At 44.3% G+C, this 18,645-nt stretch overlaps 1 protein-coding gene and 1 long non-coding RNA gene across 2 annotated transcripts; one reads left to right on the plus strand and one right to left on the minus strand.

Moving 5' to 3' along the window:
* Positions 1-1,100: 1,100 nt before the first annotated feature.
* Positions 1,101-4,179, minus strand: LOC147853846 (leucine aminopeptidase-like). The gene is made up of 4 exons (XM_087332268.1): positions 3,075-4,179; positions 2,436-2,669; positions 1,862-2,188; positions 1,101-1,523 (listed from the first exon to the last, which is right to left on the minus strand). The coding sequence occupies exons 1-4, from the start codon at positions 4,125-4,127 to the stop codon at positions 1,230-1,232; spliced, it is 1,908 nt and encodes a 635-aa protein (XP_087188394.1). The 5' UTR covers positions 4,128-4,179; the 3' UTR covers positions 1,101-1,229.
* Positions 4,180-15,972: 11,793 nt separating this feature from the next.
* Positions 15,973-16,217, plus strand: LOC147853847 (uncharacterized). The gene is made up of 2 exons (XR_015531204.1): positions 15,973-16,061; positions 16,102-16,217. It is a non-coding gene; the product is annotated as an uncharacterized LOC147853847 (long non-coding RNA).
* The last annotated feature ends 2,428 nt before the right edge of the window (positions 16,218-18,645 follow it).

An 18,645-nucleotide genomic window follows, 5' to 3' on the forward strand; every position in this document is an offset into this window, starting at 1 on the left:
GATCATTTATATCTCCGAGAAACTAGCAAAACATTTACATCGTTGGCTCCTCCTTGAAGATTCAAGCTTCGTATTACAAAATTCATACTACAACTGCTATATGTAACTGCCAATGGGCATTTCAGTCGTTTAACATTCACTCTTTGTATTTCTTTCTAACTTTGCTTTAATTGATGCATAAACTTTCTTGATGATATCAATGATCCTCTTGACCCTAAACGGTGAAATATATTTCTTTCAAGTCCTTTTAGCTTTGATTGTATTTAATTTTGAATGAGCTTTTGGATTACAAGAACTATTTCCTCCCAACCTTCTTAAATTGTCATGCGAAAGCTTTGCTAATTGTCAATGAACTATAGCCAATGTAGCTCATAAAAAAAAAGCTTGTCATCACATTGGGAGAGTTGGGTTACATCTGCATCACTATCACTATATTCTCGACATATAGTGCAATTCATTCAAGATATGCTGACATACTAAGTGGGAGTGATAACTTAAGTGCCATACTTAAGACACTACCTAGAAGGTTGAGCTCATGTGTACGCTTTATTCACACATAGAGATTTCTTAGGAAGGAGACACATATCAAGAACACATGCATACTCTATCCCATAGGTCAAAACTGGCCTCTTTATGGACGATAAAAATTCTAATTCTAATACTCCTTTACAAAGGCACCTTGCTTGTTGAGGTATCAAAAGAATGTCCATATAACAAAGTAAATTAACTAGATATAGCAGCAATAACATTGGCACTATCCTAATTAGCAATAATCAGATCTTGCTTCATTAACTAACGATTGCAAACTTACCCATAAGTTTGTCTTGTTCACTCATCTACAAAAATAGCTTGAAGTATAGGATAGGTAAAGACATAAGACAGTTCACTTGAGTTAGGTACCCACATTTATAAGATGTTTGATTACCTATAAGCTTAGATGAACTACCTAAATATAACAAACACCACTTGACTCTAGCCTACTTGCCCACAATTATGGTTTGTTTCATTAGCTGCCCAATACAGGCCAGGTTAGCTACATTAACTTAATTACAAAGAAGTGTGAAAATTTGTGAAAAACCTTAATGAATTCTAGATAGTAGTGAAGAAATTAAAGTCAACCCAAAATTTGTCCATCAACTTTGGTGGAGGGATGATGATCTACAATTAGATGATTAAATGGGTAAAGCATGTCCATTACAAAGTAGTAATAGGGAGAAGAGATTCTCCCTTTAATGATCAAACTTTTGCATTAAGCCTTTAACCACAGATTGAGCAATGGGATGGTACTTGTCTTTGGCTTCAACAAAAGCCCTTTTGGCAAGCTCTTTTGCTTCGGGTGAGCTTTGAAGCAACCCTGAGTATAGAGGCCGCAAATATTTCATCCTCCCAACCTCATGTAGAGCAACTTCTATGCTTGAAAAGCATGGCTTGTAGCCTGAGAACGCCGCAATTGTCAAGAACGCAATCTTGATCTCCCAATTATCATTCTTTGAGAAGTGGAACTTCTCATCAAGCTCAGCAATCTTGTGATAAAAGAAGACAACCCAAAATTCAGCATATTATTTACTGGTTCAATACTTGCATTTAGTTTAGGGTTCCAATTTTAAGGTCTATGTTTAAAAGCTCAGGAATAAAGGTTTGAAGCTTCAATTCACATAAAGTTTATTGTTAGGGATTTTTAATGGTTTAGCTTACATAAAGTTTCATGTTCAGTTTTTTAGACTAATGGCACAAAAATATGTTGCATATGATTTGATAATTCAATTCATGTAAGCTTAAAGGTTTAGGCTATACCCTGAGGATAAAAGTTATTGGATTGGATTTAATGCATTGATTCACATAATGCTTGGAGATTTATTACCTCTTCTGCTTGGAGCTTTTTGGGCAAATTTTCCAAGTAAATTTGCCATTCAAGAGCTTCCCATGAGGCATTTTCAGCCTCACTAATACGTTGGCCTGAACTAAATCCACTTGCTAAGGTTAGGACCTTATCAAGGATAGCAGATTTGGGCTCTTTGGCATCAGGAGGGATCCCTGGCTGATAGACCCACATGTCTAAATCGATCTTCTCTTCAATGCCACTGAAGTAACTTTTCAAAAACACTAAAAATGTCTCTGTGCTTATGGATGTGAATCGAAATGTGGATATATATGTCTTCAAGAAATCGTCAAATGCTGCTCGCCCAAACTACATAAAAGCATCCAATTTTACATGGTATCTGAGTCATATAACATATGCTTTTAAAGCATAACAAAAAGTATGTGATTTCACATGGTATCACAAGGATATAGCATAAGCTACAGTATGACAAAACACATTGTTTGAACTCATACAAATGCATATACAGTAAGCTTTTAAGCATAGCAATTTCACAGTTATTATGGATAAATTGTAAGATTTAAACATTGATGAAGTACAAGCAAGTTGAGTTAACCTCATTTTCAAGCCGGATAAGGAATTGGCATCCTTTCTCATACGGTACTTGAGAGTAGATTTCATCAGGATCCACACCTTCTTGGTTTGTCTTTAGCTTTGTGAACTCAGGACGGTCTTTGAACCTTTCCATCTCTTCTTTCAGCCCACTCCATCCAAGCCCAAGGTGTAGATTCGCTCTCTCTTTACCCTCTAATGCTTCTACAATCCTCCGCTCAGCATAAGTCGTAAAACCCTGCACACCCAAATTGCAATAGGACTACATATCATGACCACAAGAGCAAACAAAGAGTTGATGGGTGTCTGACCATCTGATCGTTCATGAACTCCTAAACCTTTTCAATGCCTTCTTTAACATTAGGTTCATATACTTATATCATGTACTTCCTAGAGGCCTATGTCCAAATCATAGTAGCTATCCCACTACATCCACCCATATGATAATCCACATACTAATATGTCAATTTCTGGCCTTTGCAACTCATTAAGGAGCTCAATACATTGAATTTGCCATTGCCAAATGACATATGCAAGGCCTTTGGAAATGGTATCAGGTAGTCAAATAATGACGAAATTGCTTTAAAGCTAGAATCCGAAAATCCAAGGAATAGATACGACAAATCTACACATACTTTAGTACCTCATTAAGCCAGAAGTCATCATTCGTTGCATTGGTGATAAGGTTCCCGGTCCAACTATGGGCAAGTTCATGCGCTACGACTTGGACACCACTCTTATCGCCGACGATGACAGTCGGGGTCAAGAAAACCATCCTTGGATTCTCCATACCGCCATAAGGGAAGCTTGGTGGCATCACCACAAGATCCAATCTTTCCCATTCGTAAGGGCCAAAGAGAGTCTCACCTTGGAGCATCATGGCCTCAGTATCAGAGAACTCATGGGCTGCGGCAGCCAAGACGGGTGGCTCGGCGTAAATGCGGGAGCGGGGGCTAAGGTCAGCAAAGGTGATGTCTCCGGCAGCCATGGCGAAGAGGTAAGGCGGGATGCACTGCTCCATCTGGAAGAGCTCCACAACACGACCCTCGGCAAACCAGAGGTTCTCATTGCAGGCACCCATGGAAGATCCGAATGTGGTCATCACTGATGATGATAATTCATGACCTGTTGATTGATCGGAGGAGGCACCCACAGATGCCATGGTGCCTGCGAATTGATCGGATGCCCGGCCCATATGGGCGGCGGACATTACAACAGACATTTCGCTCGGGACATTCACTTTGGCCGTGTAGCGGATTCGGGCAGCCGGCGTGTCTTGGCATGGGAAGATTGACCTTGCATGAATGGCCTGGCACTGTGTGAATACATAAGGTAGCTTCCCACCTGCTGTCTGGGCAGGATCTAGCCATTGCAATGCGGAGCCACCACTATCTGTACGGAAAATAACTGTAAAAGACGACTGGTTAGTCAAGGAAACTGTTAACAGTGTGCCTTTGATTGCGTCTGGCTCAGAGAGCTTGAAAGGAAGAATGATGTCAGAGGATTTTCCATAGATAACAGAGATATGGAGAGACCTTGTGTCAAGGAAGAAATCCCCACTGAATGGACGGGAGAGATGAAGGGTCGCAGAGCCATGGATGGACTTTGAGTCAAAATCTAAGAAGAGGGCAAGCTCGATTAGGTTAGTGAGAGGGTGTGTTGAGTCTGCATAGGAATGCGGGTCTAGGGGTGCCATGGGGACTTGAGGAATTAAGGTTTTAGAAATCTTGGGACTTTCAGGGTTTTGGGGTTTTAGGGTATCAGGGGTTTAGGGTCTTCGGAAATCGGAAATCGGAGCAGAGGTTTTGTTTTCTACGGCTGATGATTAGGTTTTAGGGTTTTAAGATTACGATTAATAGTGCAGATCTCTCTCCTCTACATACATACATATAATATGTATACTTCTACTGCAGGCCTACTGTGTGTTCTCCCTAGGGTTAGGGTTAGGGTTAGGGTTATTCAGCACGATCTGTGTGCGATGGAATGAATACCTTAGTACCTATACACATACATCTACATACTGTACACGCATATGTAGGCCTCTTGTAGCGCACACTAATTGCAATTTGCAGAGGAAATCTGAGGAAAATCTCAGAGATTCAAATCTATCCATAATCCCCCACACACCTCAAATTTCACGAAACCCCTTTCAGCTTTCAGTCGTCGTCTTCTACATCTGGGAACCTAAAAGTTGTAGTTTCCAAAAACAGAGCAGAGCAGAACAGAGCACACAGTAATGGGAGGCTTGAAAGGGGGCACACCAAAAAAGCATTAGCTATGGCTATAACACCCCCCCCCCAAAAAAAGCAGAGCTATGGCTATTCTTATAGCATGGAGGGCTAAGTTTATAGTTTTCGGTAGTATGCAGACGTCCATCCGGTCCGATACTGCCATCGATTTGGTTGTCCGCGGCGGGTCGGCAGGCAGGCGATCTGATACAAGCATCAGTTTGGTTGTTTGTTGCAGGGGGGTTGGGTAGGCAAGCAGATGGGCGATCCGGTACAAGCATCAGTATCGACGTCCGTTCGGTCTGATATTGTATCAGTTTGGTTGTCCGCAGGGGGGGGGGGGGGGGGGGGGCAGGCGGGGCAGATGGGTGATCCAATACAAGCACCGGTTTGGTTGTCCGCAAGGGGTGGGCTGGCTGGCGTATGGGCAATCCGATCCAAGCATCGGTTTGGTTGTCTTCAGGGGGTGGGCGGTGTAACAACACCGAAATTTTGTGATTAGGGTGGATCTCCGAATTGGGACCCGCTGAACGTACCACCCAACCATCCTTTGTCCAACCTCCAAACCAATTTGTCCCATTATCTCATTTGAATTGATTGTCCCATCTTGTGAGTCATGGGTGTCTTTTTAAAAAAAAAACTATCCTCCATCTTGTGAGTCATGGGTGTCTTCTCCATTTGTCAAGAAGACTTAGAAGCCCATGACTCATGGGGCCGTCTCTACCCGTGAGATGACTCTCACCTCAATTTGTCGAGGTGGTGTGTTGTGGTTCCGATCATGGAACCTATCAACAAAACAGATGTGTTACAATGGGCATTTCTCTACCCGTCGAGAAAGGCCCTCACCTCAATCCATTGAGGCGGTGTGTTGTGGTTTCGTGATCTCAACACATTGGATGTGTTACAAGAGGGCGGGCGAATGGGTGACGAAACCCTGCCAATATCTCCTCTCCATATATCACCCTAAATCCACGTAGCGGAAAAAGCATCAAATACACATGCACATAATAGTATATCCCCCCTCCCTGGTTAGTCATCCCATCCATCTCCTCCTCTGCCCACCTCCCATTTTCTCACCTGACATAGTATCGACAACCTCTCTCCTACTTCCATCTCACACTTGGTTTTCCTCTACGCCCCTCCGCTTATTAATTAGCCTTCAACAAGACACTTGATATAGCGCGTTCCTATAAAATAGGGCGCGGGCTTGTGCTTAAGAAACCCTCCTCTATGCTTCTTGGATCGAATAACGAGGGGTTATTTTTGGGCATTGAAACAACTTCCAGCATTAAGACGAGTTATTGTATGTATATGGGCAGTGTGCAACCCTTTCTTTGGCAATTCCGTGAAGGGTAGGATTTGGTGCAACTTCATCGTCACATACCATGAGGCAAGTGGAAAATGTGCAAATCTTGGAATGCAATTTTGCTATTAAGATAATCACATCTATACAACATGGATGTGTATATATACGCATGCGTGTGTACATAGACAACCACACAAATTGCACGTATTACCTATAGAGAAAATTACTTGGGAATGGCAGAGTAGATCATATTTGTAGGTTACGTTAGGTTTATTGTTGTGAGGTCACAAGTACAAGCATAATTACCAATTAGTTGTTTAGATGTTTAATATACGAAGTTGTCTCCTCGTCTCCTTAAAATATTTCTTATGTTTTTTTATGTGTATGTGACATAAAGAGGCATTTATCTTTAGAATGTGGCTCAAATGGTTATGCTTCTAAGGTTCAACAATTTGCATATATCAATGGTATGGTTAAGATTTGTGAAACCACTTTTGTGAGGGTATCTGAAGTGAAATCAAGAATCGTTTGTTAAACTTTCTAGAGCCCACATTCTTGTCACAAATGTTGTGACCATGATTGCCTTTAAGAACTTCTCCAAGAAGAGCGTGTGACATAAGGGCCTTGATCTTTCCAATGATATGCATCACTAATGTTAGACTTGCCTCATCAAACTCACCATCTTCCAAGGTGATCGATACCCACATCTCAATGGAGATTGATTGAGCTAGATTCAAGCCTCTTACTGATGCACAATGTCGATGTCGATGAGAAAGTAACCTATTCCCCTATTGTGGTGACTCCATCTTAATTCGCCAATGCCCAAAAAGGGTTCGTGATGACAAATATACCAAACAAACAAATATAGCTCTAAACAAGTTTGGAGGAGGCATTCTAGAAATATTTGGAAACTTCTAGAAACTTTTGAAGCATGCATGCACATATAGTGCTCATGAATGTTGGTCGGTTAGGCCAAAGTAGGAAAGGGGAGCCGGTTTTGGGATTAAGGGAGTTGTAATTAGAATTAATTATCATAATTATAAGATCGGACGAACGGACCCGGAATCAGTATGCCGATCCGGATCCGGATCGGTTCGTAGCCGGTTGCCGGTCGACACCGGTGTCGCGAAGTATCGCGCGTGCGTGGAGAAAGGCGGGACCACGGGGGTCCTGGACTAGGGAGTGACGGAGCGTAGGAAGTCGTGCTTCACCCTTTCCGGGGCACCCCAAGAGCACACCGGAAGCAACCGAAGGGGGAGAGAGAGAGAGAGCAGGCACGCAACATTGACTCTTGCACGAACATGTACATAAGCAAGAAAGAAACACTAAGACACACACACACACACCAACAGAGACCCGAATATGTACAGCCAAATGTATATGTATTTACAAGACAACGAGATTCAACACCGACTTCAAACCGGACCTAGGTCGCATGGGATACAACCGTTGTCTACTGCCAAGCCGCCGGTCGGGGAGCTCTCGGGCTTGTTGCGCCGAGCGGGGTCTTGCACAAAGTACAGGGCAGAAAACTGGAACGCTAGATGCCAAGGCTCGAAGCACAGAAGGAGGAGGAAGAAGAAGCAGAGGAGAGCAAGAGAAAGAAAAACCCTAGAACAAGAGAGAGAGAGAGAAAGAGAGAACGTCTCTCCGTCTAACGGTATACCCTATTAATACAAAATGGGCAACCCTTCTACAAGGGACCATCCCTTCCTTTTATAGAACAAGGAGAGGAATGCGTTACAATGTGGGATAAATCCCGATTTACATGGGATTCTTTGCCCCGACTTAACACCTATTATTCACACAATTACACGAGGGTGAGTGCACATGGTGCACCCCGCCGATGTAGCCAATATTTCTCGGTTTCCGCCTCTGGCCGAAATTCTTCACGACATCCACCCCCACCTAACTGCACGTCCATTGGTACGTGCCAAATCCGGTGAAGGGTGAGAGATTTCGGCCGGTGAGAAATCGGTCTTCCGTAATCCGCATCCCGGCTCGCTGCCAGTTTGAACCGTCGGCTTCGGTTCTTCCTTCGTGCTTACCTCCCCGTAGGCTCGTTCGACCCATCGATGGGTCCTTCACCGCGATCTCCATAGTACGCGTACTTCCGCTGGCCCTTGTTCGGCCGTATGCACGCCCCGCTCCCCGCCGTATGCCCAATGTCCTTTGGTTGAGGAACGCCTGTAGTGGCCCGCTTGGCCTCCGTTGACCATTCGTGTTGTCCTAATTGCCGTCCCATGTTGTTTCGCGTTGCCTTCGTCCTCTTGCCGCCACCTTCCTTCTCCATGGTCTTACGTCGCCATGTCGGCTCGAACCGCCATGGTCTCCAGAACGGTGTGGAGGATCCTTCTCTGGCCTTCTACACGCTACCTCTGAACCGCGCAACCCATCTTCGTGCTCGCCTTTCCGCTTCGGCACCTCCGTGTGCCGCATACCCTCGTCCGTTTTTTGGCACTGCCTGTGCCGTACTCTGGTTCGTTTCACTCCTTGTCGACCCTTTTCCCTGCCAGATCGTGGATCGCCACTCATCCGCATAGCGGTGTCCTCCGCACCCGAGGAACCCCCCAGTGGTAGCCTGCTTGGCTCTTTCTGTCTTGCGCTGCAGCAACAGGTCCTGAGTCTTCCGCTTGCCGTCGCCCCCTCGCCCCCACCAGCTTGTTATCCTGGGCTTGCCGTGTCAGTCTTCGTTACTTTGACTGTCTGGCCGAGATCTACGAAGCGGGTGTGGAGGATCCTCCTCCGGACTCCCTTGTCATCCCTTGACTCTGACCCTGTGCAGTCCACTATGCACCTGTCACCTCGTTCCCGGCACCTCCCTTGCGCCGTCTTCCGCTTCCTTTGTTCGGCATCGCCCGTGCCGAACATCGTCCCGTAGTCACGCTTCGATCCGGCCCACGATGGCCACTTGTGAGACTCTTGTTCCGTCCCAGGTGTGCCTTTTCGGCCCGACACACCTCCCCGTGTTTGCCCTACTGGCTCCTTCCGCTACCGTAACCAGCCGGTAAGGGTTTCACACTTCGTCCTCCCCCGTCTTACCGACTCCCGATCCACTATCTCGTGTTGCCGGGTCCCGTTCCTTGCTGCCACCTTCCTTCTCCCTTGGTATTACGTTGCCACGTTGGCCGAACAGCCGGAGTCTCCGGAACCGGTGTGAAGATCCCATAGGACCGGTCTTCGTTTTGTTGCATGCCGAAATTCAGGGTGTCTTTGTTTGAGTCCCTCCCGGATTCTCCTCGTGTCTTCCGCGTAGTCGGGCCCAGTTTCCCGCCACCACCTTCCTTCTCCCTCGGTCTTACGTTGCCACGTTGGCCGAACAGCCGGAGTCTCCGGTCTGGTGTGGGGATCCCGTAGGACCAGACTTCCTTATGCTCGTGACCTTGCCGGTAGGTCCGATTCGGTTAGTAGCCACTTCGCCGGCTTGATACCTTCCTTCTCCGCTTTTCGTCGTCCGAACACGTTCACCTGCCGCCACCGTCCTTTCCTATAGGACTCACGTCGGCTCGGTGTGAGGATCTTCGTGGGACGTCGGTTTGCCCGCCCACAGTTCTTTGCCTTCGTCCCCTCGCCGCCACTGAACGTCACTCTAGGTCTCACGCCGGCTCTCGGGCCGACCGCCGGAGTCTCCGGATCCGGTGTGAAGGATCCTCCTCGGGCTCGTCGTATCTTTGACCCTTCTCCAGGGTCTTCCTTCCTTTGCAAGCCGAGAGGGTGGCTCGCTCCACACCCTCTCCCGTGGTACCGACGTATCGTGTTCTCGGCCTCTTCGTAGGCGTGCTCTCTTCCTCCCTCCCGGAATGGTTATCCGGGAGTCCGCTCCGCCCGGTTCTTGTCCGGGTCCATTCGTCATTCTCTGGATTGCCGGGTCCCGTTCTCCTGTCGCCACCGACCTCTCCTATAGGACTCACGCCGGCACTCGGGCAGACAGCCGGATTGGTTTGAAGATTTCATGGGACCGGTCTTCGTTTTCCTCTTCATCCCCGTACTTCTCCCGAACTCGTTGTTGCTCTCCTTGCTGCGTTCCTGCCTCGATCTTCCATCTCTGTCGGTCTTACGTTGCCCCGTCGGCCGAACAACCGAAGTCTCTGGATAGGATGTGGCGTAACTGATTTCTCAACATCTTTCGGTGACTCGTCCGGGCCACCGCCCCTTTTAGTGGTGTCGGTGGATAGCATCCGCTCTGTGATCAATCAAGCCCCGCCTGAGCTTGATTCTCCAATGTCCGGAGTTTCGGCTCGGATGCCGACCTTGCTAGACTCGTTCCAAACCTCTGATCACCCTCCTTCTATTCCCGACCTTCGCCCGATCGGTCTTTCTCCCCATGTAAAAGAGGGTGGCTCGTCCCGCACCCTCTCCCGTATCGGCACCTTTATGCCGAATCCGGCCCCGATCGAACAATCCACGACCGGATTACGCTCCACCCGTATCGGAGCATCGCGTGGTTCGGTCCATGGTTGGGCCGTTCCTTGGTCTCTTTGTCGCCCTTTTCGCTGGCCATCTCCCATCCATCTTCGCTGGCATCGTGCCAGGACTCCTCAGTACCACCATCCATCTCCTCGGTCTTACATGGGCATATGGGCCCGAATGCCGAGTTCTCCGGAATCGGGTCCGGGGGCTTTCGTCCGCTCCTTCCCCGTATCGTCTCGCCGGTGATTCTTGGTCTCTCGCCACCATCTTCCTCCGCTTGGGACTCACGTGGGCACTCGGGCCCGACTGCCATTGTCTTGGGAGCAAGAGTGGGAAGGCTCAAAGAATTGCCCTTCCGGTTTACGCCCTTGTTCGTAGCCACCGGCTCTTCGTGGTCGGCGGTCGTCTCCTTACCGATCGCGCAAGCCCCGCTTGGGCTTGCTTCTCCGATATCCGGGGTTTCGGGTTGACACGCCCAAAACCGCTGGTCCAACCTATCCGATTCCGAAATCGGTATCTCGGCCTCGTCCTTGGCCATTCTATCTCTGCAAGTCGAGAGGGCGTTTTGTTCCGCACCCTCTCCCATGGTACTGTCGTACCGATCTTTCGCCATCGCGCGGGGCAAGTCCGTCTCCTCAGTCTTGGCTTGTGGCCTCAATCTTTCCTCTTCCTCGAGCATCGCCTCGAGAGCTGCGTACGCCTCCGCAATCCTGGCCCCAATGCCGACCCTTGCCGACTCTCTTTGCCGTTCGGCCTCTTCCCGCTGTGATGGCACGCCGTCGCGCCCCTTCCTCTTAGCCTTCTTGACTCGCTCGTTGTCTAGCCGTTGGCACACCCTTCCAACCTTTGACCAGTCCTCCGTAAGCCCATTCGCTCCGTCATCGTCTTCGAGCTCAATCCCGATGGCCTCCCGTTCCACTCGGTCGATCGACCTCACGAACAATAGGACTTTGTCTACCCCCACCAAACCTTGTTCCCGCTCCGGGAGCCGAGCAAGCCGTCGCTCGAACTCTTGGAACGCCTTCGTTGCACCCTGGTGGGTCTTTGCCGATGCTACCCACTGGTCGAAGTCGTGCCATCCCCGACTCTTCCGCCGTCCTCCATACGCCTATCGGAGCGCCTCTTCAAAGGCCTCCCACGAACTATGAGCTTCTTGGAGCTCCTTCACTTCCGCGTGCATACGGACGGCGACAACCTGACAGAAGAACTCAAGCCTCAACGCTTCGTCCACGTCTCGCTCCTCCATCTCCGCGTTGTAGGCTTCCAAGTAAGATGGGACTTTGTCCCCGTTGAAACGACCGACTCTTTCGACCACTCGCTCAACCGCTTGTTGCGTTGCTTCTCGCCTCATCACCACTCGCGCCGACTCCAACACCACTTCGGCCACCATCACCGCGAGGTTGTCGTCTTCCGACTCCATCCTCCCTCGCCGCCTTTCACGTCAGGTTCACCAAATATGTCGCGAAGTATCACGCGTGCGTGGAGAAAGGCGGGACCACGGGGGTCCTGAACTAGGGAGTGATGGAGCATAGGAAGTCGTGCTTCACCCTTTCCGGGGCACCCCAGGAGCACACCGGAAGCAACCGAAGGGAGAGAGAGAGAGAGAGAGAGCAGGCACGCAACATTGACTCTCGCACGAACATGTACATAAGCAAGAAAGAAACACTAAGACACACACACGCACACCAACAGAGACCCGAATATGCACAACCAAATGTATATGTATTTACAAGACAACGAGATTCAACACCGACTTCAAACCGGACCTAGGTCGCATGGGATACAACCGTTGTCTACTGCCAAGCCGCCGGTCGGGGAGCTCTCGGGCTTGTCGCACCGAGCGGGGTCTTGCACAGAGTACAGGGCAGAAAACTGGAACGCTAGATGCCAAGGCTCGACGCACAGAAGGAGGAGGAAGAAGAAGCAGAGGAGAGCAAGAGAAAGAAAAACCCTAGAACAAGAGAGAGAGAGAGAAAGAGAGAACGTCTCTCCGTCTAACGATATACCCTACTAATACAAAATGGGCAACCCTTCTACAAGGGACCATCCCTTCCTTTTATAGAACAAGGAGAGGGATGCGTTACAATGTGGGATAAATCCCGATTTACATGGGATTCTTTGCCCAAACTTAACTCCTATTATTCACACAATTACACGAGGGTGAGTGCACATGGTGCACCCCGCCGATGTAGCCAATATTTCTCGGTTTCCACATCTGGCCGAAATTCTTCACGACACCGGTTTGTAACACAACCGGATACCTATAAAAGGATTCAGATATGATGTAACTAGAGATGGATAATTAATAGAGAAGTGCAGTTATTTTCATATCTTGTTTATCCTGTCACTTCTGTTCTATGCTTAATGATGTTGATCTTACACGTGTAACTAATCGATCTGGATAACAATCAGAGAGGATTGGTTCTGTGACGGTCTTCCCATTCCTTACTGTACCACCCCTTTGGTGAAGTGTTCCGGAAGGACACCCTGTGTTAGTGGCTTGTCCAGCCCAGGATTAACAAACTTGTGGATATCGTTGATGAAAATTGTGGACTATATCAAGTACATTCTTTAAACTCTTGGTTGACTCCCATGTTGCTTCTAAGTTAGGGCACCCTTTCCATAGCACAAGGAATTGAAGTTGTTGACAAAGGAGGTGAGAGTTGAGTATCCTTTCGACCTCATACTCCTCTCTTGTAGACAATTTGACTAATGGGGAAGGAGAAGGATCACATCTTGGAATTTGAGATGGATGATGGAGTTTAAGAAGGTATACATGGAAGACATTATGAATCCTTATTGCAAATAATGTATCAATATGGTCTAACTTTAATGGTTTCACATGTAGACAAGACAATGTCAATAGTGCGATTGACTATATGCAACTACTTTCACATGGTATTTTGGATCACATACACAGATTCTCACTTGGTGAAGGGATATTACAATTCAATAAAGGGACTTTATGTATTGATATCAAATGTATGAAAAGGTTTGAGTATGAGAAGGGCATTGAATATTATAAACAACCACATTTGAGCATATACCTTAAACAAGCAGCCATGTATGTTAGAAATGACAAAGATACAACCTGATGCCACTCAAGAATGCTAATGAGAAGCTTTCATGCTCACCCTTCTTGGATGACATTTGAGAATGACACTTCAATTATCATGCCCGCCAGACAAGTTCTCATATTTCTTGCAAATTACCCTAATATACACTAAGTACACGATAAGTAAGGATGTTCATCCTCCACTAGGTTTTCAATGCATAGAACTAGGCAATGATGAAATAGTATGTTGGTTAAAGAAGAGTCTATATGGCCTAAAATAGGTAATTGATAGTGGTCTAACATTGGAGAAGTCCAAGGATGGTATTTAGGATCTATAGTAATAGTTGAGAAAATAGTTTGGTATAAAGGACTTGGAATGGATGAACCAAATCTTGGTGCTGTATTCAATCAACTTGCTCATCCTATTATATGAAGCTGATGAGTCAATAGATCCACCTATCTCGAGGTGAATAAGTCACCAAAGTGCTCAATTGGTTCAATATGGATGTGTTAAAACATATTAGTAGGCCACAGCCAACTTATATGAGATTAAAAAAGCATGAACTCCTAGATTTCAAATTTAAATTGGAAGAAATGTGGAAAATTTTGTACCTATCAATGGTTAGAAGCTTGATGTATGCTATGGTGTACATCACACTCAACATCGTGTTTGTGGTTGCAATTGTAAAATAAATTCCTTTCAAACTCCAACAAAGAGCATTGGCAAGTGGTATACTTGTCAAATGGAAGTAGTAACAAGGTGTGTACCTTGGAACAAGCAAAGCAATAATAATTGGATTTTCAAACTCACAATAAGAATTATACATTAGGACATTGGGGTATGTTTTCCGATTTGCGGGTAGAATGATATGAAAAAGTTTGATATTTTATTTGAGATTCCATAGAAAAGAATCAGTTTATTTTGTCATTGAAATTGCACCATTCTGTACTTATGAAGGCTTTATCCAATACCATTTACACCAAGTGGTAATGCATGCTTAGCCTTGGTAGGATGGGAAACCCTAGTATGAGAACAAATTCCTTTATTCCGTTTCTTGTTGTAGTTCTATATTTTTCGTGCATAAAAGTCATGAGCTCAAATCTCTCAAGTATGCATATGCTACACTCCTCACCCTAATCTTTTGTATTTCATTTCTTCAACCAAATTCTTGTCCAACTCATCAATCTCTTGACCAAAACCCTAGAGGTTCCACACATGCAAGCACGAACATTCACATGACAATGGAATCTCAAGAACCTACATGCATGCCACCTTTAGCAAGTGGAAGATACAATACAATGTCTTCACATAATTAGAGTGTGAACGGCCTATACAAACCATGTGTAGATATGGTTCCTACATATAAGTATGTAGGTAGAACTCAACCATGTGTGACCTTTCGATGAGTGGTTGTTGTGAATAGGACAAACAAAGGAAAAGGCTAGTTGGTTTGACTAGCATGAAATCTTCAAACCTCCAACCCTCACTAGATAAGGAGTAAAAGTAGGGCTTGCAAAAAGTAGTATTGTGATTGAGTTAGTTAGTTGAGTTGAAAACTAATTCTACTATATTGTGTAACATTTGTATGTCATTCTAATTGTGTAAAATGTACTTTCACATTCTATCATCCCCACAATTATATTAGTATTTATAACCCTACAATGATGCCACAACTAAGACCTATCCCCAATACACGAGTAGTGGGACATGTTGAATCACCAATAGACAAAACAAACACTCCACCGATGTTGACATGTATATGCCATTGTGGAATGTAGGAGTTGAACCCATAACCTCTTGGTCTCATTGGGTAACCTTACCAGCTAAGCTACATCCATATGGGCTCTCTTTGTCTCTCCCTAAGTCAATTCAAAGGGAGATTCTATCATTTTATTAGTCTAAATATGCCAAGAGGAGTAAAAGTCAATGATAATGTGATTGAAAGCCCAAACAATCAAATGCATACTTTGTCAATGGAAAAGATAACAGTTATGTATATCTCATTGCAAGAGATAGTGATGCAAATGCAAAGTGAAATGTATGCTTGTAAAGAAAAGAAGATATTTCCAAATGTAAGAGATGAAAAAGCAAAACTTGTTTAAGCTCAAACCAAAATTGGCATGGGGACAACTCAAGGGTAAGAAAGAAGATGTGAAAGGTTACTTTACAAATGAAGACATGCTAGAATATGTACAAAGGCTATATATGCATGAAGGTGTGGCTCCTATGGTTGAGAACATTGAAACACCATGCAATACATGTATCGATATTGATGATGTCAATTAGGGAATAATGAAGATGGAGAGCAGGAAAGCAGTAGATGTAACCTATGTTTCAAGTGAGCTTTTAAAATGGACAAGGCACATACTTGTGATTGTATAATGACAATTATAAAGCAAGTTATAAAACAAGGTTTTCCAAATGATTGGCTTATGAATTGGATTAAACCAATCTTTAAAGCTGGAGTTAAGAAAAGTATCAAATTATCGTACAATAATGTGAGCTCAACTATTGCTAAATTATAAAGCACTACTATGGAGTAAAAGATAAGCACATGGGTTGAAAGTACAAGCAAAAGAGCACTTGGGCAAGCAGGATTTAGACCAAAACACTCCATCGTGGACCATTTGGTCACATTGAGAGTAATCATGGAAGAGAGTTGAGTACAAGAAAAAACACTTTATTGTTGTTTTGTTGATTTCAAGAAAGCTTTTGATACGGTACCACGAATTGAGCTTTGGAATAGAATGCTAGAGATTGACATGCCATTAGAGTACCGAGTTGTTGTTGCATGCCTATATGAACAAGTTAAATGCCAATTAAAAATGGATAGTGGATTCTCAAAGAACTTTTTAAGTAACATGGGGGTCAAGCAAGGATGTCCACTATCACCCACACTCTTTGGCTTATGTATTGATAAATTAGAAGAAGTGGCGAAAAAGGTTGAGAAGAGAAGAAGGATTGAATGCCCCCAAATTGATGCAATGTGTTATCTTATTGCTTTTATATGCAGATGATGTGGTACTCTTCTCATATGATGTTGATAGTATACAACATTTACTTGGGGTATTAGAAGAACTTTGCCATAATAGTGGACTAGTAGTGATTGTGGAGAAAACAAAAATGATGGCAGTGCAAACCATCCAACCCTATCATTACCCTATGCTCACATAATAGAGGTGAACATATACAATTTGTTCAAAGCTTTAAATATCTTAGTATTGATGTACCCACCAAAAATAAATGGAGTACATGCATTGAATCTAGGCTTCAAGCCAGTTGGAGATTGTATTACCTTTTGGAGAACCAATGCAACCAAAGCGATACTTGTGGATGGGAAGTAAAACTAATGTTGTTCAATGACATGGTAACTCAAGTATTGCTTTATGGAGTAGAAGTATGGGGTGGCACCATCTCTCTTAATGCATGGAATGAGATTGAGAAATGTCAAAAGATGTTTTTAAGGAGACAATTAGGAGTTACCAGGTTATGCTCTTGGAAACATGTGTTCGGCCCATAGAGATATTGGCACTCCAAAGGGTATATAGATACATTACAAAAGTTAAGAATATGCATTATGTAATGATTGAGGAAAGGTTGGCGGAATCATTAAGGATGAAATTGGAAGATGCTAAGAGGACAAAGCTAGAATATTACATTGTAAATGTCAACCCTGAATGTTGGTCTCAATATAAGGCAAGAATGCCTATTGATCATGTCCAACATTATCACATTACCAATATGAGTAGTAATGCTCGTAGAGCCCTCACACTACTTCGCACCGGATCTCACAAGTTAGGCATTGAAGTTGCATCATGGTATCAAAATGTAACAAATTTGAGGGCATGTAAAGTATTCAATGAAGGTATAGTAGAGGATAAATGTCACTTGCTCTTCACATGCTCGACATTGCTATTGGTTAAAGATATGATGACATATAAGTGGCATACTTAAGACACCGCCTATAAGGTTGAGCTCATATGAGCATGCCTTATTCATGCATGGAGACATTGTTTTTCAATGTATGAATACCCCTTTTTAGGAAGGGGACACATATCAAGAACACATGTATAGTCTGGTCCCATAACTAAGGTAAAAAATTGGCCTCTTTATGGACGATAAAAATTCTAATTCTAATTCTCTCTCTCTCTCTCTCTCTCGTGTCCAACCCTGCTACATAACACTTCTTTACGAGAGATCTTTGCATTGTGAGATAGATCCTTGATTAGTTCTACGCAAGTAATACAACCTTGGTACATAATGTTTCTATAAAACATTGCAACCAATTCCAACATCCTAGTTATTAGACTTTCATTTTATCTAGAAATTTAGGTTTCACACCATAATAGTCGACACAATGACATTGTTTTCCTGATGCAATGTAACATGTGGACATCATTAGAAGAAATTACAAATTGTTTTCAACTTTCACATATTTAAGCTTGAGTTTCAATCTTGAATGGGAGTATTTTTGTAGCCTAAATAAACTCATGGCGATGATTAATATAAGGATCATGCATTGTCTTTCAGAATTCATTTTGAGCTGCTCATAAAAACATCATGAAAACACAAGAATGAAACAGTTCCTACTAGAAACATGCGAGTTAGAATCATGGTGACTTAAACTAACAATATTATCTAAATGATGCCAAGAAATATTTAGTTCTAAAAATACAATATTTTTCACTAGATAACGTTGTACTTTTAGCTTTAAAGACCGACAACTTTACCTAGTGAATATTTTTTCTATACATAATGTTGAACAAAGCATCGTTAAGGTCATCTTTGCCAAAAAACATTTCTATACTAATGAGATACTACCATTACCGCCTAATTGTTTAGGCGCCCAACCCGTAAGCGCAACTACAACTCCATCATTGGTGCTAAAAAATATGTTTACTTAAACACTTATCTTAGTGGCATGAAACCATGGTGTTCCTTGAGAATACTAACAATAATAATCTCACATTATAGCTGGAGGCATCAGACTATGGTGCTCAAAGGTGTTATGGCCTACATTGAAACTTATGTCCTCAAAGAGAATAAACATTTTCCAATGACCCAATGAGATATTTTCATATTGAGTAGTTTTGACGCATCAATTCCTTGACCAACCTATGGCACTATAAGTGTGCTAAAAATGATTTTGATACCAAAGAAGGTTACTTTAAATCACATATTTATTGTTGTAACTTTTCTATGGGAGTATCACTC

Source organism: Azolla caroliniana, unplaced genomic scaffold (genome assembly GCF_043228905.1).
Source record: "Azolla caroliniana isolate FFs.n. ecotype wild unplaced genomic scaffold, voAzoCaro1.0.p SCAF_16, whole genome shotgun sequence".
Taxonomy (NCBI): Eukaryota; Viridiplantae; Streptophyta; class Polypodiopsida; order Salviniales; family Salviniaceae; genus Azolla; species Azolla caroliniana.

Bases quoted from the DNA above. Each gene is read 5' to 3' on its own strand.
- LOC147853846 (XM_087332268.1), bottom strand. From the start codon at position 4,127: ATGGCACCCCTAGACCCGCATTCCTATGCAGACTCAACACACCCTCTC. The intron at 2,189-2,435 runs GTTAACTCAACT...GCTTTTATGTAG, and splicing joins TTATCCGGCTTGAAAATGAG to TTTGGGCGAGCAGCATTTGA. The intron at 1,524-1,861 runs GTAATAAATCTC...TTTTATCACAAG, and splicing joins AAAAGCTCCAAGCAGAAGAG to ATTGCTGAGCTTGATGAGAA.